This window comes from Falco rusticolus, chromosome 1 (assembly GCF_015220075.1).
Source record: "Falco rusticolus isolate bFalRus1 chromosome 1, bFalRus1.pri, whole genome shotgun sequence".
Classification (NCBI taxonomy): Eukaryota; Metazoa; Chordata; class Aves; order Falconiformes; family Falconidae; genus Falco; species Falco rusticolus.
In genome coordinates this window covers 107,198,784-107,226,228 of record NC_051187.1, presented here as the reverse complement: position 1 = coordinate 107,226,228, position 27,445 = coordinate 107,198,784, and the positions used below count along the sequence as shown (strand labels likewise).

Here is a 27,445-nt window from a genome sequence, read left to right as displayed (position 1 = left end):
CGTCGTCTTTCCCCTCCGTCGTCTTTCCCTCCGTCGTCTTTCCCCTCCGTCGTCTTTCCCTCCGTCGTCTTTCCCCTCCGTCGTCTTTCCCCTCCGTCGTCTTTCCCCTCCGTCGTCTTTCCCCTCCGTCGTCTTTCCCCTCCGTCGTCTTTCCCCTCCGTCGTCTTTCCCCTCCGTCGTCTTTCCCCTCCGTCGTCTTTCCCCTTCTGTCAGCCAAGGATGTATGGTTACCATCAGAAGGCTTGAAGGTTCTGGGGTTGTTTGGATGTTCGCTCACCCATGACAGCCTGACCTACCTGCCTGTCCACTGTTGTTCGCAGTAACTAGATGAAGGACTAGCCTTTTGCCTGCCAGCCTGGACAAATAAACACTGGCCCAGCAGTAGAGTGGAGCTAAAACCGACCCCTTCAATAATCTGATTTCGGAGACCGCTTATCACAGCTCTGCAGTTGACCCTGGCAGGTTTGAAACTCTTAGGGTACGTCCCTTCAGAGCGCCTATCTTTTTCCCCTTGGGAAAGACTTTTCAGCTTAGTCAAGCACAAGTCCACTGCTTAGAAAACCCAAGAAGTGTTAGAAGGCCACCTTGAAGACTGGCAGCTCCCAAACATGCTCCTATCCTGCCTTGGTATGATGGACTGGTGGCTGGCGAGCTGTGGTTGGATTTGTAGTGTCTTGTAACCTCTTCAGAGAGATGCACATGCTGGCTCCTCGTGGCCATGCTTCACTGTCTCTCTGGGCACGTACCATTTTGCCCTTTGGAGACGAATCCCTTCTCCATCGAATGGCTCCTTAGCCCTGGGGAGGTCCAGTGGTGCTGCGTGAGCAGTGCCCGCCGAGCGGCTCAGGATGCGGGCTGCGTTACGGCCATGGCTCCTCCAGCATCCGGCCGTGCTTGTCCCGAATCTTTCGTCCATTTCTGTGAGAGCCTTGAGTAACCCCAGGAGCCACCCCAGCACCACCTGGGCGCTCTCCTCCAGTGAGGGTCCGCACTCCCTCGCAGGCATGGGGCGGGCTTGCTGCTGTCATTTGTCCCAGTGACTGGCGGGAGGGTTAGGAAGGAAATGGGGGCCGCAGCCTCCACGCAGGGATCTGGGCAGGGTGAATCTCACCCACCGCGCTGTGGGAAGGTCGGGCTGTTGGGTGAAGCAGACGTTTGGATTTTCTCTGGAGGCAGTGGGAAGTGTCAGGCACCACAGGGGATTACCTCAGGTAGCTGCATCGAGAAATTCTGGGCAGCTAATACCGCCCACTAACAATTTTCATTAATTTACTGAGTGGCCCTCTATGGGAATCTGTGTCTTTCTTAAAGCAGGATGTTAAGGAAATAAGTGGTGGTAGGCAAAACGTAGCCAGTGTGAGTGTTCCTGCTTTTCCTCATCACTATCCACGTAGCGTACAGAAGTGAGCATGCGAAAGCGGTGATTTTCGGAGTGACACGCAGGAGAAGTGGTGAGGCTGGTCATCCTCCCTGTGATGTGGTTCACTTGCAATGGGCCGTCATTGGCTCTCGGCCACCGCAGCCTCTGAGGAAGCCACCAGAGCTAATGGTGTGACTAAGAAATTGTGTGTGCTGCTTTCTAGGACAGTGCGGACCAGCATGGGGGACAATACCCACACGGGGTCTTGGCAAGTCTTGGCGGCTGTAACTGTGGCTGAGGTCTGCCAGCTCTAATGCTGAGCACACTGGTAGAAATATGTAAATAGCAATATCTTTAGCACTACATTTGATACTTTCCATTTTCAAACACTTGACAATTGTTTACATATTTTCAGCAACCCTCTTCAAACTAGGGAAAACGAGACACAGCATCTGTGAATTGCCGTGATACGTAACAAATCATTATCAGAGAGCACCTGGAGGGTTCATTAAGGACTTTTAAGGCCTGACATTTCTTTTGCATGCCTTTAAAGCTGAGGGCAGTTAATATTAAAAGTCAATGTGTTTTTGGACAGTAAGCTCAATCAGAAAAAAATGGATTCTGATGGTGATTAAGGAATTGGAAAGTCTGGGCGGTCACCTATCAGTGTAACATGTATTACTGTCATCATAACTAATATGGGCTAGACTTAATTCGGTAGAAAAAGTTACAGTTTTTTTTTAAGTCATAGTTTTTTTGAAGTTAGCTGAGGATTTGGGTTACATGATTCAGGTGTAACTAAAAGCAACACCAGGGTAAGACTTAAAAAATAAAGGAAAACAGAATAAAAGAGAAATAACTTTTTTCCCTCTGTTCATATAAATTATCTTTTCTTCTTGTCCCATATCTAGTTAACTATGGGTGTTCCTGGATGGAAAAAAACTAGAATCCAACTTACAATTGGAGTTGGTGCCAGATGCCTCTAGAGTTTCTGTTTGAGTTCATGTTGCTCTGTCTTTGCTCCAAGATATCCACTGCCACTGCGGGACATGGTCCTGGCAGCAGCGCAGAGATGCGGTCACTTCCCTGGGGGTCGGAGAATCACCTCCTGGGCGTGAGCACCCTAACAGGGGTTGTTACCCATTCTTCCAGCTGCCAGAGGGCTTTCTGGAGAGCTGCTGCTGTTACTCTCCTTGCTATCGCAGGCATCACCGGTCGTTACTGGTTAGCCTGGAAGCACTGAGGAACCCTAGGCAGTGAAAGGGAAGATATGGTAAAATTGCAAATGAGAATTTCTGAGTAGCTGTTGCAGGAAAACTGTGCGCAGAGGTATGGAAGTGGGTAGGAATACTAATGTGCTGGGGCTGGCTGTGGTTTGTAATCCTGCGTACACGTGTGGTGGTGTTCCCGACGCTGAAGAAAACTGTGTGGCTGATGGAAGCTTAGGGAATCGGCCTCCGTGCACTGAAAAGGGTTTCAAAGTAGCCAGCAGATTTCCTTTTTTTAATCACCTACCAAAAAGCAGAAGGGAAGAAGTGCATAAGCGATTCCAGCACACTCACAGCACAGCTTTCCACAGAACGTGAGCATTCTGGTTGACACCAGAGCTGCCGGCGGCTCGGCTTCCCCCCGCGGCTGCCCTGCAAGTTGTGCCGGTGACCCGGAGCCCCTTCGCTGTCGCTGCTTCCCCCGCAGCTCCCGGCCCTGTGTGAGCCCTTGATTTTCTCCCCTTTAACAAACACGTTGCTGGCCGCAGGCAGCTGCCAGCCGAGTGGTGTTCCCCAGGCCTAGGAATGGCTCAAGCAACTTTAACTCCTTCAGTAGCTAATGCAGTTAATGACTTTGGTTTTATATTTTGGTGTTTTCCAAAGGTCTTTCTGACCTCCAGCTGTAAGCCCCGGCAGTTTGAGGATGTGATTGCAGGATGCATGGACCCTGGTTCTGTTCCTGCTCTTTATCATACCCTGATGCTTCAGTTATCCCTGTCCCTCGTGGGTTTTGGCAAGGGCACTTGCTCATAATGTCATTCAGAAGTATTCCAGAGAAACAGTGGGAAACTCTACCAACGTGCTTGTGTTGGTTGTAATTTGTAATTGTTCGTTATGTTCCTCCCCACTAATCCCTGTGCTGCAATTCATTGTGGAGAGACAGTACCATACACTCAGAGAGCTGTGCTGAAGGCAGAATGACTTGGCTGAGGAAAGTAGCTATTGTTTTATGATTAAAGGAAGGGATTATATTGGGATTTCCTTGAACAAGGAAAGTCGCTGCCCCACTTTTATTGCTTGTAACAAGAGGATAATAATTACTCTCCATTATAAAACACCTCCAGAACTTGCAATGAAACACTTGTGGAGCTGCGTGGCATTCAGGGTTGGTTATCTTAAATGGCCTGGAGTTGTGCAAACTAAGATTTCTCTGCCTTACCTTATTTCTCCTGCTGGGGCTCAACCCCTACTGAGACTATGGAAAAAAGTCACTTCCCTGAGTTGGGCGTGAGATTTTCCGCTGGCAGAGCCGGTAGCGCTCACCTGTTTGGTGATGCTTGCCCTCTCCAGGAGCGACGTCCAGCCACCCTGGGGATTTTGTACGGGCTTAGGAGGATGAGCAGGTATGACAGAAAGGACCCAGGCCAGCCCGTGCCCGAGTGGCCAAGGGAAGTGGTGGAGCTCGGTGCAGGGGGCCAGCCGGCAGCTGGCTGCCACCCAGTGCTCCAGCACATCCCTTCTTCCCCTGCCGCTGCCACCCCCTCGCAAGCAGAGGTACAAGAGAACAACTGAGCATTGTACCAGAGGTCGCTGGGGACTCGCTGTTTGTTTGGTTTTGACACTCACCGCTGAGTCACATGGGTCGAGATGGCTGTGAAGGAGAGAAGCACTGGTATGTGGTCTCTGATTAAAAAAAGAAAAACTACGAGGCATTTCCTCAAGTGTCCCAAATGGCATCTCCTGGCTCAGCTGGTTTTTGAAGCATCCAGCTACGGCCAGCTCGAGGATGGTGATTTCCATGTGATCAGAGTTGAATCTGTTTCCACTAAAAGTGGAAAAATAAATAAGGCTCATCTTAAAAACAAAATAGTCCATGTAAAATTTGGTTTCTGATACCATATCTCCCAGAGTATGTTTGCTTTTCAACATGTCTAATTTGAGACAGCTCTGCATTTTACAGTGTAACCCCTTCAGACTTAGCCTCTTTCCTATTTTGTAGTCTGTTGTCACTGTTGTTCGTTAGGATTTAGTGGAAATGTACCCTCATTTCTTCATACTTTCTTATTTTTATAGTTGGCTTTTTTATCCCGTGCGACTGTGATTTGCTTTGCTAAAACAGTGCTCCCAGCAAAGGAAAATTAAGGACTGAATTAGAATTGCAAGAGGCTGTCGTTTAATCCACAGATTACTGACACGGTGGACCCTGAGTGCTTCAAAGGCACCATTATAGTCCATCATGTCCGTGCGTACTTAGGGAGCTTTAATCCATGGATTACAGGTCTGTAAATGCTCCTGCCCTCCCAGTTACAGCGGGTTCTGCCAACAGGAGCTGCCATGTCAAGCTGGCCGCAGTGCTACACAAAAATACGTCTCTGGCAAATGCATGGAGACAGCAATCCACTCCTGCATCCCTGTTGGGGCTGCATCCCTAGCCCCCACCCCCCTGCTCTGTAGGGAAAGGTTTTGGGCTGGTGCACACCTCCGGCGAGGGGCTGGCTGGGGCTGCGCTGGCCGAGCTCCTGGCTCGGCTCCTGGCTACTGCAGCCCTGCACAGCCCATGCTTTTTCCCAGGCACGAGGCAGGACCGGACAACAAGATTTCAAGAGTGCTGGTTTTAACAAGAAAACAAGCCACCAAAACCACCCAAATAAAAAGCATACCAAACATTTTCCAGATCCTTTAGGGAATAGTAATATTAAATAGAAGGCCTTTGCTTTTCCCCTCTGGTCTCCCCCTAAACAAACTGAGCAGCTCCCAGTAACTACTTAAAATTTTTCCTTGTTTGCACGTTAAAAATAACTAATTGTATTACTGTCGAAATTGCTGGGTGCTTTTAAGCTCCTGTGTGGCTGAGGCGATAACTCTGCATGCTGAGGTACATGCATTTGTGTTATATATCTTTGGAAATGAAGTGTATAATGGAAAAGCTCACAGCCTCTTTACTTGCGGCGTTCCTATAATAAGTCAAAGAAGTCACACAGTGCCCTTTTATTTCCGAAGCGGGACTTAAATCACGTCAATAAATCTACAGCCTTATTAAGAGATGCAGCATGGGTAATGTAAACAACCAAAAAAAAAAAAAATCCCAACACACCAGAGTTTAAAAATAGGACAGAAGGAGGAAAAAAAGTTAACCATCCATACAATAAAAAGAGAAGAAATGTAACACAAAAGCACTGTGGCGGGCAGCGCCTTGAAATTATCCTCAGTAAATTACAGTCGTGCACTTCCCACTCTGTAATTAAACATTAGAGTTCATTTATTCCAGATACATTTGCTTGGGGTAAACTCAGATCTTTTGATTTGTTATTGTAAATCCTTTACAGGTCTCTGTGACCTGCAGACAGTTGAGAAGCAAAGCAAATGATTTCCATAGATCAAGGCACTTGAAGATGACTTGTGAACAGTCCTGGCGTTGCGCACGGTGAATCTGACCCTCTCGGCTGCCTTGTTGTGGGGTGTAGGTGTGCTCGGTGCCGTGGAGCCTTCCCGGGAGCGTGCGTGTCTGCACGTGGCATACGTGCACAGGGAAGTCTGAATAGCAGTGCATGACTGCCTTGATCCCAAGCGGCCGAACACAAGGGATTCTCGGCTTTCTGCGTGGAATTTCTGTGATGGGATGTAAGGGGGGAGCCTCTCCTACCTCCTGGAGTACACTCTGTGCAACCGCTGTATTTTGCTGGGAAAAAACGGCTTGCTTAGGGCAGACAGAAAATACTGTAGGCTTGATTGGTGAAATCCAAAACTGGGTGATTTTACCTGCCCCCGAGGCTGCCCGTCTCTGGTTTTGGTTGTGGATGCACCCACCGCGCGGATCCTGCAGCCTGCGGGAAAAGCCGGTGAGGTGCTGCCCCAGCTCTAGCTAATTTATCTCCTGACTCAGAACCTAAGCCAGCAGCAGATCCCGTTATCCTCTCGGTTTCTGCTTGTAATTGTAGTTTGCCCAGATATTTGCAGGCCTTTTGTACAGTGACGTTTGTTATGCAAAGGTCTTAAAGGCTGGACAGAGAGCTTGCCCACGTGGGATTTTGGAAAGGCTGGGTAATGCTCGCCGCCCGAGTGGCAATGATTAAAAAGATGGAAATTAATTATAATCATCATAAAATCTGTGATCCAATGTAACAATATTTCCGTGTTTGTGCTTATAGCTAAAATGTATGAAATGGCCAGACTGCTGCTTTTGTTTATTTAGTTTCTGAAGGGAAAAAAAAGAAGAACCACCACCTCTGGCAAGGTGGTATGTTTTGAGGTGTTTCAAATAATATCTATCCCTCTCCAAATGCACAGCATGCATTTTTCATCTGTTGATCTATTTAGATGAGTATGTTTGCGTTCATGAAGTAAACCTTGCAAGGCGTGGCTGTTGTCATGGGAGTGTTTGTGAGGCCCAGGAGCTGCGCACCTGGGGCCAGGGCTGCTGCCTTCCCGATTACAACAGAAGGAAGGAACCCCGGCCCCCTGCCCCGGCATCGCCCAGCCTGCCCGGGCTCTGTGGCCGGAGGCGGGTGGCCCAGGAGCAGCCCTACCTGGGAGGAGATGGGGACCCCCTGGCTGCTCCCTGCGCGCAGCCTGCCTCCCCGGAGCAGGTCAGTCTGCTGGGAGAAGGGGAGAGCGGGGGGGAAAAGGAAGGAAAAAAGAAAACTTTTTTTTGCTTTGTTTTGGAAACAGAGGAATATACAAGCAAGGCCTGTTTTCTCAAGGACGTTGCTCTTGTTGCTGGTCGAGAGCTGCTGGTGCCTGTGGTCCCTCCAAGCTGCGGCGGGTTTTTAACCTTTCGCTTTGTGCCGCACTCGGGTCGCTGCGTGGGATCTCCTCGCCTCCAGTAGTGCAGGGGAGGCTGGCGTCCTGGCACGGGCTGGCGAGCCATCCCGTTCCCACGGCCCAGGGTGTGATCCCCTGGGACACGGGTGCCGGCTGTGTCCCACAGCCGCTGCTCTGTCCCCCCTCTGTAGCCCGCAGCCGGGGGCCAGGGTGGGAGGTTTGCCTTCGCGCTGGGTTTGAGGCTTGGTTTGGAGAGTTTGGGGAAGAAGTGAGAGGTAAAGATGGGCCATTAGAGGGCACTTTTGCAATCCCGGAGAAGGAAAATGGTGCTTATTATTTCACTTAGGACTGTTTATTTTGGCACTCTCTTAAATTCGGTGATAAACAGCAGGCAAATCCCTCCAGTCAGCAGGAATATATCAATAAAATATTGACTCAGAGTTTAAAAGAAAAGAAAACAAGACAAACTTGTAGAAAAGGGAATAAAAGGCATTTAGGAGGTGGCACAGCCTGGAGAATAAAAAATCACACAACATATTTCACATAATTTATATGGCTTTACAGTGCAGCACTTAGGCCTCAGCTTGTACCTGGCTTCTAGAAATGAAACCGGCTCGGAGCACGGCACCCTGAGACAAGAAAATTGTTTGTTGGAACTATCCGAGGGCTGGATGGGAGAGCACGAATTCACGTGCTCACATCGAGCAAGTGCATTTTCTGAGGGCCTCTGCCAAAGTCATTGCCTGGTAGTGAACTGGCTCAGACAGAAACAGGGGACGAAGAAATGGTTGGTTGGTTTTTTTGCTTTCCTGTTGATGTTTTGCATGTGTAAACTATAGAGGATTTAGTTTAAAACTGCCAAATTGCAGTGAGTGCGCTGCAAAAAATAAAATCTGTTGATTAACTGGTGTGAAAGGGTGGTATAGCGCTGACAGCACAGTTTCCAAAAACTGCGAGTGAGTTTTGAATGCCTCTTTGCTGTTGAGGTGTCTTACTTTTGGAAGTGTTGTGCATTAAAACTGGGCCCACGTGAAGCCTCTGAGGTGGGGTAAGTGAAAAAGAAAGCACTCAAAACCCTATTTGCTCGTTAAGGAGCAAAGATTAGAAAACTTTCCTTTTGACAACTTTGCAAGCTGTTTCGTGTATGGGATGGGCCAGTGCTGCCTGCCCAGGCTGGGCAGGGATCACAGAGCTAATTTTAATATGTCTTTTATTTTTAAGCCAAAATACTATTACAATTAGATAAAGAAACCAGAGACAAATCTGTACCCTGTTACTGTGCCATGGTTGTTAATAGGGACAGGAGCGCTGTCTACAGGAGTTTTTTAAGTGATTCAGCTAGTGAAATTATTTAAGAAGTGGAGCTTAGCCTGGATAGTCCTATAATCAAAAATCGTTTATTTTAATAGAGGTTACATTGCACTGGAACGGACTGTGGGAATATACAAGACTGCAGTTTCAAGGAGTTCATGTGGAGGACGCTGTCTGCAGAAAGCGTCAGAGTTTCTTACCTAACCAAATAATCTGCTCTAACTGTTGTGATTAAGTTGGAAAGAATTTCTTCCCTGTTGGCTAATGGTAATACTTGAAAGATCAATAAACAGCATGTTAGAGCACAGGAAACTCATCCTGCTCTGTGTGAGGGGAGATTTTTGCTGACTTTGGTGACTCAAGTCAGCAAGTATTTTGACTTATGATCTTTGCTCCAAAAGGTCAAATGTGGTCAAATGTCATTAACTTTGCTGATAAGTATCAACACTTCAGACTGAATTTGAGAAAATATGTCTGTTGTCATCAAAAGCTAACTCAGGACCTGGTCGGGAGAAATTTTGACAAACGTTGGGAAAGCTAAATCAGGATTTAACTGTAAGTAGCAATTGCATGTCTTAGTTTGCTCCCTTCCGTAGGGCAGGCTGCCGCAATAACCTGTTAGGAAAACATCCCAGACACTAACGGAGCGCACAATTTGAGAGCTGTGAGTGCCAGAGGTGAAGCGTTACAAGCCCTGCAAACGGGAAACCATGGCAGTATGTTGCTCTCACCAGGTTATCGCCAAATAAATAAGGGCGCAGCCTTCTCCAATTTCAAAATAACTTTTGGCAGCCTCAGAACAGGCAGGGCTTCCCCAAGATGCCGGGGCCATCGACTGGCAAGCTCGCCGCAGGGCTCCCTGGCACACTTGCCGCTTGCTTGCAGGGGGATGGAGCTCCCCCATCGTCTCCATGCCCACCTGGGACTCGACTGCGGGGAAGACTCTGCCAGGTGCACCTCTAGCAATCACCTTCATCTTTCCTGTGGTTTTCCACTCAGGAAGGGGAGGGTCTGGCTGCAAGTAAAGGAACATGGGGCAGGCCGGGGAGTGAGAAAGCTGAGGAAGGCATAGCAGCTCTTGGCGTGAGGAAGGCACGAGCGAAAGGAGGCGAAGATAACATAGCATCCTGGCAGGGGAGTTTTCAGTACGTGTCATTGGTGGCTTACGGTTACTTCGGGGTTTGCTAAATGTTTTCTCTTGCGTCACCAGTTTCAGTGAGAAAACGAGAGAGATGAAGGATGGGGCCCAAGCTGGACAGCAGGAGTTGGAGGAAACAGTAGAAAGCGGGGTGGGAATGAGCTGAGGTAACGGCGCTAGCGACAGCAAGGAGGAGGGGAGGGGGGTGCAGAGGGAGGGGGTGAGCGGTGCAGTGGGGGCTGCGCCGCTGGTGGAAGGAGCAATTAAATAGCAATGATGTCAGAGGCAGAGGAAGCAAGACGAGGGTGAAAATAGCCCTCCGTGGGCCTTGCTGGTGCTGGGGGACCTGCTGTCCTGCACGTGCCTTTAGCCGTGCTGGGAGTGCGGTGGGCTGCAGGGCAGGCAGATGTCGCGGCCTCTTCTCAGCGCATGGCAGGAGGAGAGCTAGAGGCAGCAGGGCGCGGGGATTTGGGAACATTTTGTCAGGAGCTTGGGCGTGAAAAAGAGGACAGGACCTTGTGCTGCCTGTGGTGAATTCCCACGTTTGGGGAGCTGGTACTCGCGGTGAGCTTCAGCAGGGATGTGGCGATGAGGAGGGGGGCAGAGGCTGGCAAGCTGCTGGCCGCCTGCCTCTGCCAAGAGGAGAGTGGGAAGAGGCACGTGGGGATGCGGGGGCTGCCGGGGAGTGGGGCTTGGGATCTTGCTGAAAGCTCCCAAAGGGTGGGCTGGGGTGAGAAGGAGGGTCCTGCGTCCTGGCCGCACTGCCCTGTAGTGGCTCCTTTGGGACTTTTGGAAGGTAAAGCCATGGGAGGGGGGAAGGAGGAGCCTCCTGGGCTCTGTTTCTCTTTTCATTAAGGCCTTGAAGGGGAAGAGCAATTCTGCTGTGGCTTAGATGGCATCATGCCACTTCTCAAGGAGCTTTGTGTTTGCTATTTTTACATAAAATATTGGGGAAAGGTCAAGTGAAGGGGAAAAACCCCACCTCCAATCTCAACAGCAGATTTGACCTTAAAGGTAAAAAGCAAGAGTGCATTACAAAGCCAGAGTTAATGTGCAGTGCAGTACAAGGAGCGCTGTGTGACCGCACATTCAGCCAAGTAACGAGATAAAACTGTTCCTGCCAGCTCAGCTTTTTATCATGCTTCTCCCCAAAGGCAGTGGCGAACATGGTTTAGGTAACAGCCTAGACCTCTTTCTTCTAATTTTAAGAAACATTACCATTTAGCGATTTAACCTTGCTATGCTCATACCAGAAGTGGGCTTTGTTTCCTCCCCCCCCGCCCCATACCAGAGCTGTTATATATGAGATCATCTACTGTACTGAAAGGAGATTTCCAGCCTGTCCCACTGTATACGTTAGGGTAGTCATTACTGACCTAGTTGTAGACATAATAATGAGAGGCTGAGATTATGAATTATTATGCCCAATTTGTAAGGGATTCTCTGCTTTTGTGTTTTGCAATTCCCATCAGGTTTGAGGATTAAGCCCTGCTGAATTGCATGCTAATACCAATGTGCTTTGAATATGTGTGGGTTTATATCACATGTTTTCCCAATTTGCTATTTTTATAAAGGACAATTTCACTGGAAATATTTACTTTTCAAAGGATTGTTGGAAGCCCAACTGAAATCTAAGGAAAGTGCAGTCGATGCACTCTCCATCTGCTGTGTGCTTACTCTAGCTCCCATGTCCAGCGAGCTCTGTTCCTGCTGTGGCAAAACACCAACCTGTAGCTCTGCCAGAGTTGGTGGCTTTTTCTCTTTGTTGATGAGAGATACCGGTTTGAAACCAGCGCGTGGGCTTGCTTTCCATCGCAGTTCAAGTTGGAAAAATCTTATATACATACTTTATCCAAGCTCTGTGATGATGTGAGCTTAGTCCTTACAATAAGTATGCCTAGCGCTCATATGGCCGTACAGCGCAGGTGCCTCTGCCAAACATACAGTGCGTGTAGCGCTGTCACAGGTGTGCCTGCGTTTCAGCAGTAAGTCAGCCCACAGGAGCCACACAAGTTGGCAGTTAGCCGAGTCAGTGACTGCGGGGCACGCGTAAACTGGTGCTTCACCACAGCCTCGCCCACCAGCGTGGGACAAACAGCTCCTGCTGCGTGTGGTGCGGCCCCCCTCAGGTGGGACTCCCTGTTGTTGCTATAGGATGCTCCTGCTGCGCTGCCCGCTGCTGCTGCTGCTGCTGCCGCTCAGCTCCAGACCCCAGAAGTTACCTACCAGAGATGAGGAGCTCTTCCAAATGCAGATCCGGGACAAAGCGTTTTTTCATGATTCGTCAGTCATCCCAGATGGAGCTGAAATTAGCAGCTACCTCTTCCGAGACACCCCTAAAAGGTATTTCTGTCTGGCTCAAGCGAGGAGATTGTACTTTGAAGATACTAGCTTTATTTGCTGGGTGTTTTGAAATTAAAATTGGATCCAAACCAGAAAAATACAAATGCCAGTATTCTGTCTGGTGGAGTAACAATGCGAGTTTCCATCCCAATCTGTCCTCCCCAGCTGAGGGTCTATCCAGTTTATTTGATTTCTGGGATAAGCCCAGAGCTCCCACAGACCACAGAAGTTCCCTGAAGTGGGGCCACTAACCATGTCTGGAGGCAAAGGGAGCAGGAAGGAAATTAGAAACTACAGGCTTACCCACCACACTGGTCTCTCTTCGTTATTTCATATTGTGCTTTAAAGAAGCAGCATAAGTCAGTCTGGTCTGAACTCCCCACTTCCCAGCCTTGACCCTACAGGTCCAAGAATGCTGAGGTTAGACTGGGGAAGAATCTGAGGCTCCAAAATGTTCAGGGAGGACCAGCACTGCCACCTTTCTGCTCATATCAGGCACCTCCTTCAGCCTTCATCAATGAAAAACATTGACTAAATTATGTGTAGTGTCTGGGGGGATGTGGGAGGACAGCTGAATGTGTATGTATCTATATGTGCTTCTAGGGCCCTTACCTGGACATAGCATAAAATGTGTGGTCTCCTTCAAAAAGCATATCCCTAAATTCCAGGAAAGATCCCGTTTCCCTCATTTATACCTCTGTGACCATTTATACTGTATATAGTTAGTGTAGGGGTAAAAAATGAAGCTGATGGAGAGGAGAGCAGGAGGCCAGAAACCCCTCTGCCATGTCTTGACAAGCAAAGCGTGAACTCTGCACTAACGTGTTAGTGGGGGCACTCCCCTCACCTCCTTAGCTCCCGCCCCCCAGCCTTTCCATAGTCCCTCTGCACACGCTTGCCTGACAGTAATGCTTTTGTCTCTGTTGCCTCCCCAAGACCGACATTGATTATGTCGTCAGGCCCTGCCAGCTGGCTGCCATCGGGGTTTATTGACGTATGGGTCTGTTAACCTTCTCCTAGGTATTTCTTTGTGGTTGAAGAGGACAACACTCCCTTAGCAGTGACAGTGACCCCATGCGATGCCCCTCTGGAATGGAAGCTGAGTGTGCAGGAGCTCCCAGAGGAAGCCAGTGGAGAAGGTTCAGGTAACAACCCATCAAGGACTTCCCTTGCACCTCAGAGACCTGCTTTTCTCCTGGATGCAAAGCCCCTCAAAGCAGTCTCGGTGTGACGCTGAGTCTATCTTTATGATCTCCTGCTGCTTGGATCTTCAGTCTCAGTCCTGACATTTTGTAGGAAACTGGCAGCTGGTAGCAACATGACAAGGAAGAGGGCTGTAAGAAAGGAAGAGTAAAAGCTGAGGTTATAGCTACAGAGTGCACTGGATGCTGCCACAGCAAACTGCGTTTGCACAAAGGAACTCGATTTCACAGGGGCTTTGCTGTGAGCTGTGTACACGAGATAAGAACTGGAGAGACAGGGCTGGCATTGCAGCAGGGCTGAGCTCGCCCCTTTGAGGGGACTCATCTATAGAGTGGAGCGTATTACAGCCATAGAACTGCTACTCAAAAGAGAAAAGGTCTTTGGCTTCCAGAGCTTCTCACGCAAGTGCTAACGTCTCATCCATGCCACATTGTAAGGTATACACACCTTTGCCCCCCGCTGTATTTAGGCACAACATTTTAGTGTGACTGGAAGGGCCAAAGCTAAGAAGTCCAAGTCCAGAAACAGGCAGCGGAGTCAGTTCCCCCAGGGGAATGGTGCGGCATCTCCACGTTGGCTGCTTGAAGTACTGTAGTGGAAGGCATTAGCTACCATTCACAAGACTCCGTTAGTACTGCTCAGGTGCAATTTCTATTGCATTTTTTTTAACCTGAGTACCAAAGCAATTTCCCTCTCTTATTTGACAGAAGTATCGATTACGTCTTCCTCAGAAGATAAACCCTTTTTTATCTCACTTTGTGTGTTTTGTGTCTGTGTCTGTTAGAGTTTTATTTTCTCGTGTTTGCAGATGGCGTCTGTACAAACATTTTTCTTTGCTTGTAATCTAGGTGAACCAGAACCTCTTGAGCAACAGAAACAGCAGATTACTAATGAGGAAGGCACAGAACTGTTCTCTTACAAAGGCAATGATGTTGAGTACTTTGTGTCCTCTAGTTCCCCATCTGGTTTGTACCAACTAGATCTGCTGTCGACAGAGAAAGATACACATTTTAAAGTGTATGCAACCACTACTCCAGAGTCAGACCAACCTTATCCTGAATTACCTTACGATCCCAGAATTGATGTCACTTCTCTGGGACGTACAACCGTGACGCTGGCGTGGAAGCCAAGTCCCACTGCCTCCTTACTGAAACAGCCGATTCAGTATTGCATAGTCATCAATAAGGAGCACAATTTCAAAAGCCTCTGTGCTGTTGAAGCCAAGCTCAGTTCTGATGATGCCTTCATGATGGCTCCAAAACCAGGTCTGGATTTCAGTCCATTTGACTTTGCCCATTTTGGCTTCCCCTCAGACAACAACTCTGGCAAAGAACGCGGTTTCCTAAAATCATCGTCAAAGTTTGGGCGCCATACATCCTCAAAGCCGAGAGTTGACCTGCACAAAGTTTGTATCGGGAACAAGAACATCTTCACAGTGTCTGACCTGAAGCCCGACACACAGTACTACTTTGACATGTTCGCAGTGAATACCAACACTAACATGAGCACCGCGTACATTGGCACCTTTGCCAGAACGAAGGAGGAGGCTAAACAGAAAACAGTCGAACTGAAGGACGGCAAGGTTACAGATGTATTCATCAAGAGAAAGGGAGCCAAATTTCTACGGTTTGCTCCTGTTTCATCTCATCAAAAAGTCACCTTCTCCATTCATTCATGCCTGGATGCTGTTCAGATCCAAGTTAGAAGAGATGGAAAACTTCTCTTGTCTCAAAACGTGGAGGGTGTGCGGCAGTTCCAGCTTCGAGGAAAAGCAAAAGCTAAATATCTCATTAGGTTGAAAGGGAGCAAAAAAGGTGCTTCTGTGCTGAAGATCCTGGCTACAACAAGGCCTAACAAACAATCATTTCCATCTCTTCCTGAAGATACACGAATCAAAGCCTTTGACAAACTCCGCACATGTTCTTCGGTCACGGTGGCGTGGCTGGGCACACAGGAGAGAAATAAATTCTGCATCTACAAAAGGGAAGTGGATGACCATTACAATGAAGAGCAGAAGAAAAGAGAGCAGAACCAGTGCTTGGGTCCAGATACGAGGAAGAAATCGGAAAAGGTTCTCTGTAAATACTTCCACAGCCAGAACATCCAGAAAGCAGTGACCACAGAGACAATCAGAGGCCTGCAGCCTGGCAAGTCCTACCTGCTGGATGTTTACGTGATAGGGCATGGTGGGCACTCTGTGAAATATCAGAGCAAATTGGTGAAAACGAGGAAGTTCTGTTAGTGCCCGTGTACATAGAAATATATGGAACTCCAGTCCGAACATTATCCTGCTTCCAATATATGGATTGACTACTTGCACAGCTGAGAAGTTGTGACCTGTATTTGTACTGTGTAGAAAAGATATCAACTTGTATATTTATGTTTACATAAGTAATTGTTCAGAGGAACTGAGGCTGGTGCTCTCTGGTAGCATCTGGCAATGGTATTATCATGTGTCCGGTGACCCACATGCGATGCTCAGTAGATGTCCAAGGTAGCGGGAAACCTCAAAGGAACTGGCACTCCTTTGCTTCCATATTGCATGAACTGCTTCTAAATTATTTTATACTTAAAAGGCTGAGATACATCATTCATCCACCTTGTTATTCACACACCAAACCCACAGACATACACCCTTTCTCTCAGTGTAGATGGTAGGGTTTCTGTAAATTGTTTTATAGAGTCTTGTTTTAAATGTTTATGTTTCTATGATTGTAAACTATTAAAATCTTCCCCAATAAAATACAGATCTAAACTAAGTATTAACTGGGCTGCACATGAAGCAGTTTCATTGCTAATGTAAATTCTTACCTAGCTGATTTTCATGTTTAAATACTGTATGTATTTCATGTACAAAGTTGCCATAACGTTATATTCCTGTACATAAAATTAAAAATATTAGATTATATTTTGTTTCTTTTTTCTTGACCTTCTAAGGGGACAAACAGACTTGGGGACAGAAGAGGCATGCTGAAACTTGAACTGGATTCAGCTGGGACAGGCTTCTCTTCTGTCATTCTTCATCCTTTTGGGCAAGGTGACTGAAGTCCAGTAGAATTACTGATGTTACCGAGCCAGTTAAAATCTGCAAGGGAGTGCAGGCCATTGAAGGAGGGGTATTTGTGGCGTACTCTGGGTCTACCAGTGATCCAAGCACTAAAGGAGCAGGACAGCACAGAGGAGCTTCCCTTGTCCCAGGTGAGAATGGATCCTGTTTCATCGTGGTTGTGAGTGCCACCGGTGCTTCACAAGGAGATCGCAGTCTGAGTTAGACAGACCATATGATTCAAACAAGTAACACACCAGAGAACCAGTTGTTATTTTTGTTAGATTATCATTGGAGACGTTTGCTTTCTGGATGCTGCTGGTTTTGACTGCAAGTAATAACAAGCTGAGAGTATTATTTTTTTTCCATTGACAAGAATGGTAATGCTAAGAAAAAATTGTGTACTTTCATTTAAATTGCAGTTCTTTCCATTGTTTAGATTTCTTTAAAATATTAAACGTCTGGATCTCATCTTTTCTAAATTTTCTTACTTGTTTTCCCACATCACCTTCATTCACTCAAAACCTTCTATCGAGCTGCTTAATGGAAAACACGCTTCTGAGAACCAACCAGACCAGCCCCCTTTCAAGCAGCTAAGAGCAGGGTACGTACTGCCTCAGTCCCCGCACTATAGTGTGGGTCAGGGCCTCAGGACAGGTGACGGAGACCTTTTTTCTCAGTCCCATCGTACCTATCAGTCTGCAGCTCTCAGGCAGTGGATGTCAGGGCTTGTTCAAAGACAGTCTCTCTCTTCATTAAGTGCCTACCCAAAAAACACTTCACTGCTGTGACTGCACACTTGCAGCCCCCTCAAGGCTCTGAAGATACACGGGGAGAAACTGGGGCATGAGGGAACGGGATCAAAATCCACATAAAGGCTGCAAGCAGATTCCTCTTGGGCTGCTCACAGGGGAGATGAGATTTCTCCACCCCTGCTGAGGTGAGCTCCAGTTTTCCTTGGCCGCGTAGTGCTAAGCTCTTCAGGTTTTCCTTTCTGCTGCCTCCAGCACATTTCAGTTTGCAGACTGGTGGGTGGCAGCAGGGTTTCATGGCTGCACAAGCTCCCACACTGTTCCACATGCTGAGTTTAAGACGATTCTCCAAAAAAGAGACAGATACTGTGTGGAGACTGATCAGAGAACGCCTGCTGTGTTTTATGTAATTATATAATAAACCTAATAATTGAAATTTAGATTTCTCTGGAGATGATCTCCACTCCTCATTTGAAAACATCTTTCTGATTTTTTAAAGCAAACGATTTCAGTAACACACACCTGCCAGATTACCGTGCCAGGGTCTAGGTGAACAGTAGGTGACTACAGCTGGGAATCCCTCGAGAATGGGACTGTGTGACCAGTGTGTTAGGTCATCGGTTGCCAGGGAGATACTTTCCCTACATTTCACTGTCCAAAAAGCTACTGAATCCCTCAGTTAAAGGCAACACTTGCATTTTTTAAGCATTTCTCTGTTCACTGCTGCCCTTCTTGTGGAGAATGGTACCCCTTCCATTGGGCTGTTATGATGTTGACTTGAAACCATGTTTCATCCCAATTCCAGCTCTATTCCCTTTAGCCAGATTTCTCTGGATATTCATCCAGCTCATTTGTTTTTTCTGCCTGCTAACCACTTACATTTGCAGTATGTCACAAAATGAAACAATTCCCCAAGATGCATGCATCTTCTGTTTCTGAACACTACATTTTCAAAGAAAAATGTCACAATATTTGTCTTTATTCCCACTGGAATTCTCCTTTTCCCAAAAAACTAGCTCTATTCATTCTGGATGAAACTGAGACCACAGTAGTATCACAACTGCTAATCATCCCATTATTATTCAGGTCTTCATGGAGTCAAGTGGATCTGAGAGAAGCAGTTCTTGTTTTGAAGGATGGAGTAAAAATAAGAACACCAGTCTTTACACAGTGCAAATGTAAGTCACCCTTAGGTGGGAGGTGACCAAAGTGGGTATTAAAGTAAAACAGGTGTCATTGCTGGGAAAGCTCCAGAACGGGTGTGTGAAGCCCAGAGCCCCTGTAAGGAGTCACAGCATGGGTGAGCACAGAGCTTTCCTTATGCCCCATCACTGCCAGTCCGCCTGGCTGCGAATGCAGTTCAGGCTACGTGTGTCTTCATCCTCCAGCTTACCTCATCACCAATTTACAGTTTTCTTCCACTGAGAAATAAAACAAACCTACACACTCTTTTCACATGGGCCGCAGAACAGCAGTAACTTTGAACTGGTGTCCTACATGAGGTCTGACAGTCACAGATCTGGATCCTGTTATTAACGCACTGTCACATCTGTATCCCTAGTTCCACATCAAAACATAAATTAAAAACTTCTTACAGAATATAATAGATGGATGGATACATGGCATAGAAGGACAAAAAAAGCAGATATATCAAATACATATACAAATATATATAACATATAAAAAGTGTTTTCATGCACAAAGCTGGAATTAAAATAGAAACATAAGCTTGGAAATAGAAGGTTCAATGAAGCTCAGCATTCATATTGATGGTATGTGTCCCTCTGGGAAAAAAATGCCATGCTGGAATATGCAGTTGAGGAACATGCAAGGCCAGCCTGGTGACAGCACCTCATTAAGGCATGTCTGCTGCAGGAGTGAGTAACAGAGAAGAAATCCTCCACGTATTTTGTTGTTGTTGTTGTTTGTTTCAAAACAAATAAAGAGTCATTGAGCCATTGCATACCACAGCAACATAATCTTCAACACCTTCATCAATCGAAATTGAAGTTATCTAATTTTACTGATTGTCTTACCGACATATGTGGCAGCAGCCTTTCAATATAAGCTTCAAAGAGGTGGAAGGGCAAAATAGTCCATGATTTACAGAACACAGGTTAAGGTTGTGATGGTAGCAAAACTGCAGAATAAATCAGTTATACACGCAGACATACAACTTCATTTCAAGAACTCCCCTTGTTCCCAGGGTATGGGTCTCAGAGTCATATTTGTTTGGGTTCTAAGCAGCAATGTTAAGACTGATAATGTACCAGGGAGAAAGAAAATCCTTACTCAGAACAGCAAACGTTTTTTACCTTAGTGCTTGGAAAAGAAATGCCATAGCTGTGGTTGCTCAAAGTCCTTTGAATATTTAGTTTTAAGGTTATCATGTTTGAATACATTCAGATAAATGGGATGTGAGCATGCATGTTACCAAATTCAGTACATAAACCATGATGAGCAACTTTGTACCCGGAACCTTGAACTCTTCTTTCTCAGCCTCCCTCTACCTGGGAACTTACTCATAAACCTTTGCGACAGCAGAGATCAACCCTCAACTTTTGTGGCAATACGCAACTCTGGTCTGACTGACAACGCAGATATTGTCCCAGATCTGCACAGCACAGCTAGTAATTTGGGTTCTCAATACTACAACTACTAATTCAAATTACTGTGGCTTCAGTTATTTAGAAGTAAAGACATATTTCAATAAAGCATATAATTTACACTTGGCTTGTACTGAGTAGAGAACATGAGGCTGAAGGCCGGTGTACACTATGAAAAGCTTTTACCGTAGGTTAAATTCTGGGAGTCATTGAATGTTACTCATACACTAGTAAGCTGTTGGTCTTTGACAGAACCTTAGGAAAAGTCAGCATTCACCTACCCCTGTCTGGCTCAGTTGGAGAAGCTGTCTCTTCCATCTTCTACAAGTGGTACTCACTCTTATCTTGTCTTGTAAAAAATATACTTCTAATAAAAACAGCAACAAACCTTGCACTTGTGAGTGCAGTGTTTAGTTCCAGATGCCAGTTGTCATGCAGTTCTGCTCATCTGGCCAGCAAGCCTACTCAGGTTTTCAGGCCACTTTCAACAAGCACATCAGGTCAAAGCTTTACTCCAGGGAGACCATCTTTTTATGTCTCAGAAAAAAGAATTCAAACCCACAGTTTCAGCATGAATGCATATTTTATCTTCTCGCTTGGCCAGCACCAGGAACTTAATTGATGTTTGAAAAGTGCAGCATCTCCTTGCAGTATTTTTGTCTGCTTCAGCAGTGCAAGCCCATTTCCCAGAGAAGTCAGACAAACTCACTCTTGGCATAATGAATGAAATTAGCAAACAAAGAAACTATGCTGGGAAGGGTTACTTTGCTGAAAGCACTGCATACTGGCTTGCGGTGCAAGGGACTGCTCTCTAAGCAGTCTGTCTGGCAATTTCCCCTGGTTTGTGTATCAACTTAATTAGTAGCTACCTGGTACAATTACTGTCAGTTGGGTCCCTGTCTTGTAACGTGATGCTCTGCGTCCGCACAAGGACCTGCTGTGGCTGGAAGTCTGTGTAGGGGCTGGGGTTCCCCTAAGCAGATCTCATTTCAGGATTTGGGTTTGAAACTATGAGGCAGACCCTCTAGAGAGTACAAGGACTGTGTGAATTGACAGCATTTGATAAATAATGTGTGTAGACTAATTTAAGTTGGTTTTTTGGCCAAGAATATATCTATTTGGGAAAAGGAGGTTGTTTGGCTTCTTTTTCCACAAATAGTAATCTCTGTTCTTCTTAACCACAAACTAATTGCTTATGGCAGAATAAAGTGGAGAATGTAACTGTGTATTTCCAGTCTTGTCTCCCTTTTCCAATTCCATTTTGCAAGCATTCCTGCAGGTCCAAGCTAAAATGAACAGATAAAGTCTTGGCATATGCAAAGAAAATATTTTATAAGATTCTGGATGCCAAAGTATACGTTAAGCTCTTGCCCTAGCGCAGAAAATTGGGAAGGACTGGAGTAGTCCTGAGGTATTAACATTTTCTTTTATGTCCTCTTCCATTTCATAATGTTTGCTACTACTTAAAAGGTCTCATAGTATTCCAGCAATGTTAGAAGGAGGCTAGAAAAATGTGAATGGTTTTTTCTTGCTTATTACACACTTTCTACTTTTTTGCCTGTTATTTCTTGCCACTGGTTTTCATTCAAACACATCTGCTTAGAAGTTGCAGCAGAGTAAGATGCACAGTTTTGCCCAATAAACAAACTCAGAGCAATTTTACTTCCTCTTCTGGGACGCAAGTAACAAAGATCATGTTAAAAAAACCATGGGGCTGTGGCATATCAGCAAAGCCACCTACCAAGGCCATAAAACCTGAGAAAAACCCTGTAAAAACCCCCTTCTCTGCTGGCCTTCCCTCTTACATAGACTTTTTACGGCGATATGGGTACAAAATAAAGCCACATGAAAGAAGATGGCTTTTTCCATCTGCTTCTACCTTGCTTTCACTGATTTGAGCTGCTACACAAAGTGCTCACCAGTTCCACAGGGAACTGTCAGCCTGCTCTCCAGAGCGTGTGGCTCCCTGTCAGCCCCGCAGGGCCAGGGAGGATGCAGCTGGGCTTCATTACTAGCCCCACCACTGGGGCCAAGTGACCTTGCTTCCTTTAACAAGCCTTTTAACATGAACTATAAAAGATGCCTGTCCTGCTTTAGGAGGAGGGAAGGTAACAGTAAGTTGCTATGGGTAGGTGAGTCAGTTTGTCTTTGCCTTTTTAAGTTTGTTTTTTAAGGAAAATTTTCAGATCTGCAGGTGTTTTGGTTTTTAGCTCTAGCAAGGAGATTTTTTTTTTTTCTTATTGTGATACTGGGCTTTCAGCCAATTGTTTGCGATTTGTAACAGTAGCCCAATTAAAAAATGTTTCCTTCTTCTTTCTTTATTTTGCCTGAAAGTATATGTATTTCTGACCTGTATTAGGTCTCCTGAGTCAGCTAACCTCATATGTAAGGGGTTTAAATTAAACTGCTGTGTCTTCTTACTTAGAAAACAAACATAAGAATTCTAGAAGCCTTTCTTTGCTCTTTGAATAAATAATGAAAATGTACTTCATATCATAAATGTTTGTTGATAGTATAATAGTAAAGTTGTTAAAAGGCTGATACAGAGGAAACTATAAAGTGTGGGGGTTTTTGAGTATTAATGCTGTGTTAATATACATGCTGACTCTCATTACCTGTTTTGTCCACCCCTGCAATGCCTGTGTTTTAATGCTGGGTTTGGATGGTAGTTCAGGCTTTTCCTATGTGGCAGTAAGGGTGGGCTTAAGGCTACAGGTGTTCAGAGGCTTAATTTGTTTTTATCTGAATGTGAACTAAACATACCTATATGCTCTGTGTATGTGTATTTGTATTGCTTGGTTGTTTAATTACAATGCTAGCTATGTACTTATTGCTTGAAATAAGATACAAAAAGGTGAAGTAAATTTTCTTACAAATACACAATTGTCTTAGCTTTTATGGTATCAGGCAGAGGTATGAGTATTTTCTGTGATGTTGTTACAGCCTCTAGGTATTACTGGGAGGTAGTCTCTTGCTCCAGACAGCTGAAGTGAAACTTTCAGCCTTTTGAAGTCAATGGATTGCTTTCTTGACTTCATCAGTCTTGTACTTCTGTAAATGGCTTCAGTGTAGGCAATCTAAAAAGGCTGCATCCTAGATTCAACACATGCTAAGGTATTTTCCCTCTACAGCAAATTGCATTTGGTATGCATGGACTAGTTTTATGTGAGGCTTTTCTAGAAGGCATTCGTTCTCAAACTTACTTCTGCTAATTTTGATGATAGGAGGGTCCAGCCATCACTGAATGTTTGTTTGTTTTTTTAAACCTGTCCTAGGTACTCTGAATGCCAAATAAGTGATGGCAGATACAGAAGTTGACAGGAGATGTTACACACTCTTTGTGTCACGCTGCATGTGAAAACCATCAGTTACTAGCAATACGTAGTATAGCACGTGCTAGAAGTAAGCAGCCATGTGCTTAGTCCTTTCCCTTTTTAGAAAAGTATATCCCTGTGTGTTTGTAGCAACAGGCAGCAGAAATAACTGAATTTCTGCTCCAATGGCTTAGCTTAAATAAATGTTGACAGGATTATTAACTATTAATCTTATAATGCATACCTTCCTAAAGGACCTGAATTCTCATTTTAATTGTATCAAAATTCTTTCTAAATCTAGCAGGTCTGGTAGTGAAGGGTCTGACCATGTGAAATTTCTTTGTAAGATGGGAGTAGGACTGCTTCTTCATTAAATCATAAATGGGAAACACTGCTCTAGCTTTCCACGCTTGTAGAATAAGAGGTAAGGAATTATCCTGCTTATTCTTACAGTATGCTTTTTTGCACTCAGGAAAAGAGATCAGACAGTTTGGATTTAGAAAATGACCTTATGTCTGGTGCTCAGTGGTTTAACTTGGTTCCTAATCCATGCCTATTTTGTTACCTGTGCTGTTCCACATCTGGGACTGCACACCGTTTCAGGTGAAACAGTGATACGGAATAAAAACTGAGATTTAAATGTTTTGTGAAGTAAAATATTTTAATTTTCTTTCACCTGCCCCCCAGTTTCTGTGCTGTTAATGTTTACAGCATGCTCATTTCTCCTTGACTTCCCTGCCCCTCTGCCTTTTCCAGCTCCTGTTTTAAAAATGCTGCATTCCCCTCTTGAGCTATAGCAGCTGTAGCTGGCTGTGTAACTTAAACCTGTATGTAGAGGAGAAGCTGGGCTTTCCATTTTTCCATATTAAACTTTCCCCAGTAGCTCCATGAAGAGAGCCTCCCATTTGTTGTCTTTAGGTCCTCCATGGATTTCTAGAGCCTGTTTAGACTTTCAGTGAATCTGTGAAAGGCTACAATAGCAACTGATATAATTCAGAGATGATCTAGTCTTCTAAATCGGTGTTTAGACTGGTTTATAAACTTGTAGTATTAACCCTGTCAGAGATGCGAGTTCTTACTTAATTTCATCTGTTCACTGGTTCCAAAGTAGGCTTTGGAAGATTTCTTCTATCGCTTCTTGAAAGCCCAAACAACTGGTTATAATAATCATAATCCTCAGCTTTCATTGACAACCACTGCTGATACTAGGGCATGTGGAATATACCCCTCCTGTCTCTTTTAAGCCATTTATTTTAAACAGAGATGTTCTTAAATGCAAGTTCAAGTGACCCAATAACACTGATAGGTTTTTGAATGCAGCTAGTTATCACTTTCTAGCACGACTTGCTCTGTAATGGTAGGTATCTGCCTGTGTAACAAAAAAGGGACTCTCCTATCTCATAATAGGCATGAATGTATAGTTGGCTGATCTTGCAGCTGTTGTGTATTTTGGAAAGTCCGCTGATTGACAATTTGATTTCTGCCTGCTGAAAAGCGTGGAGTTGAGGTACCTTTTGATGAACTGCTAGATAAATGTTTATAATTCACTTCAAAAAGATATCCCCTCTCCTCTGAAGATTCTTTTTTTACTGATACTATCTACCATGAGGAAAACTGGAAAAGCACAGGAGGTGGAAATGTTATTACTTGAATGCCTGCTGGTTGTAGACACAGAATAGGGTGCCTATTAAAAAGGTTGTTCCATCTCAAAGCCAGATAACATCATCAGGGAGGGATGATGTTGGAGGGTGTTTCCTTTCAAGCAGTTAAGCATGATTCTTATTTTGCTCCTTGGTGGAATCAGGACTTACTCATCCTCTATGTCTTGGGGAATTAATTAATTCTTTGAGGACACAAGGATGAAGTTCCTGCTGTGTGTAGGCAGGGCTTGCACACAGGCTGTGGGCACTTCTGGTACTTTTCCTCCCACATACCCATGCATGTGCCAGCTGCAATCTGGGCCCATTATTATTACTGTGTTTATTCTCTTCAATTTCCCATCATACAGCTAGGAAGTTGTGGGTAAATGTATTGTGTTTATTTTGCATTCAAGTTATTTTGCATCGTGTTATAATTAGAAGCTGGAGACAACTCTCTGTTGTTCAAGTGAGGCATTGTTCCTTCTCTTGGCTTTTCTTTTTCCAAGTGCTGCCTCTTCATAGTCATTCTTTCACAGACCAAAAGTTTTGGGCTTTTGTTTGACACATTTAAAACTAATGGGCAGGTACACTGAGCTAATGCATATAGTGTGCTGTCCTAGAGAACTGGTTTAGTCTGTCTTGAGAGCAGGAGCAGCTGCAGACCACCTGCAGATGTTGACTGGACGGACAGTTGCTCGTGAGTGATTCGATTATGTTTCTTCAGTTCCCTTTTTGAGTCATGTTGGGCAACTGCTCCCAGCCCTTAATGGCTTCCTTATGTTCTTTCACCCTCTCTTGTTCAAACTGTGCAGCTGGCTGCTGGGGAGGACAGCACAGTGAAAATGGCTGGTGCCACGTGGTTTGCAGGCAGATGATGTGTGACACTGTAGACAAGACAGTGGTTCCATTTCCTCTGTAACTAACTGGTGGCTGCTGAGTGCCAGGTGATTTGTCTCATGCCTTCTTGAGAGAGGGTGAAGGAGACCTAAAGGATGTGGAGAAAGTCATGCCTGCTGCTTTGGTTTGAGCAATAGGTTAAAGCAAGTTACAACTGTTTCTGGATCCCACTTAGTCATAGGTTCCCTTTTGATACTGACAAAGCCCCTGTTATCATTGTGTTTTAGAGATGTCTGACCACTTTCTCCTGGACTTGCTTAACCAGCATTACAGCTGGTTGTATAATAACCCCATCTAGCATTCACAGCATTCTTTGCAGGAGGCTCGGCCCAGAGGTCTTGATCAGCAGTTCCTAGTTTGGATGAAGTATGGGAGAACTAGAGGAAAACTATGAAGTTATGAAATCCTTTTTATGAGAGCCTCATGCTGACTTTATATCCAAGTGTGAAGAAATTGCTTCTGAGATCATAGCTGTTTCTGAGCTCAAATTGTGTCCTTGTGCATAGCTTGTGATGTTGCCACTCACTAACAGGTATGGCTTGACAAGGCCAGTACTTACATGCTGCACATGGCAGCAAAGTATTTATTATCATACTTAAATGAAACCCCAAAATACCTCTGCCATTAAAAATATATATATCTCTGACCAGAGCTTTGAGGTAGGTCTGTCCAGCCTTCTTCCCTCAAAGAGCTTTTAAACTCAAACCTCAGGTTTTCCGTGAACAAAGCCGACATCAGACAAACCTCTTAGAACAGAGACAAGAGAGAAAAAAGACAGACTAGACATGGGGAAGGGTTTATAAACAAATCTCCTGCTGCTCACTTTGTCCTTGCTTCCAGTCTTGGTTTCAGTCGGCTCTGTGGCTTTCAGGGTTGAAGCAGACTGTGAGTTCACTCTAGTCCCTAGCAAGTTTTTTTTGTTGTCACTGTGGGGCTTATTTCTAGCTTTTCCTGCTGCTTTTGGCCATCTCCTGAGCCTGAACTGCATGCTCATGCCTCCTTGCTGTTTGCTTCTCCCTTGTCTTAAGCACACCCAGTAGCTCTCAAATGCAGATACTGCATCCTTTTCCCTGCAGAGGGGCCCACTTGGCTCTGTTGCTCTCTTTAAAGGAAGATAATATACCAAGAGAAACAAACAAATTGGATACTGTCTGTTCTAGCCCCTAACAGAGACATTTTTCTGGAAAAAGAACGGTATGTTGTGATAAATGTGAAATGTACAATCTAAATATTTAGCTACTGTTAAGTCATCTGTTAATGTTTTCTGGCTATCTTTTAAAAGTTGTTTGTGTGCTTCTTTGTATAGTTTCCATCAAAAAATACAAAAGGCAGGTTTTTGAATTCTCATATAATGGAGAAAATGCACAGTTATCCATACCTTTGGTTTGTGCAAAGATTAACTGGGAGATCTCTGACTGCCTTACACCTCAGCTGGAATTTGTGCTTTTAAGTCCTTAATAGCAGTTTTGGTTGTCTAGGCTGCTTAGTTCTGCTAGTTCAGCAGACCTCTTTGTAATGAAGAGTGGAGGTTCAGTATTTGGTATATTTTCTGCATGGGATGAATAATTTTGCTCATATTTGGTACTGTTGTAGTAGACCTCCTATATGAATACAAGTGTAGATGTCTGCTCAGTGTAGGTGCTTAGATTAGATTAAGAGGAAAGATCTGATGGGCAGCAATCTGAGAAATATAGCAGGTTTTTGTCTGGTAAAGTAATGCAGCTCCCATGTTACTCTGCACAATGAATATGGTTGCTTTTATCCTACTTCAGTCTGAAACTTCCCAATGAGTTCAGAGAAGTTTATGGTGGAAACATTACACTAGTGGTTAGTTTACAGATGGGTATGAAAAGTTATACAAAAATG

General features: G+C 45.2%; 1 protein-coding gene across 3 annotated transcripts in view; it reads left to right on the top strand.

The window, feature by feature from the left end:
* NDNF (neuron derived neurotrophic factor) overlaps positions 1–16,232 on the top strand; it is a 32,531-nt gene extending 16,299 nt beyond the window's left edge. For all 3 annotated transcript variants that reach the window (XM_037394558.1, XM_037394568.1, XM_037394579.1), the window contains 3 exons: positions 11,933–12,121; positions 13,142–13,266; positions 14,173–16,232. In XM_037394558.1, the coding sequence (XP_037250455.1) occupies positions 11,933–12,121; positions 13,142–13,266; positions 14,173–15,566 (1,708 nt within the window). In that variant the 3' untranslated portion in view covers positions 15,567–16,232. The remainder of the gene's footprint in view (positions 1–11,932; positions 12,122–13,141; positions 13,267–14,172) is intronic.
* Positions 16,233–27,445: the final 11,213 nt, after the last annotated feature.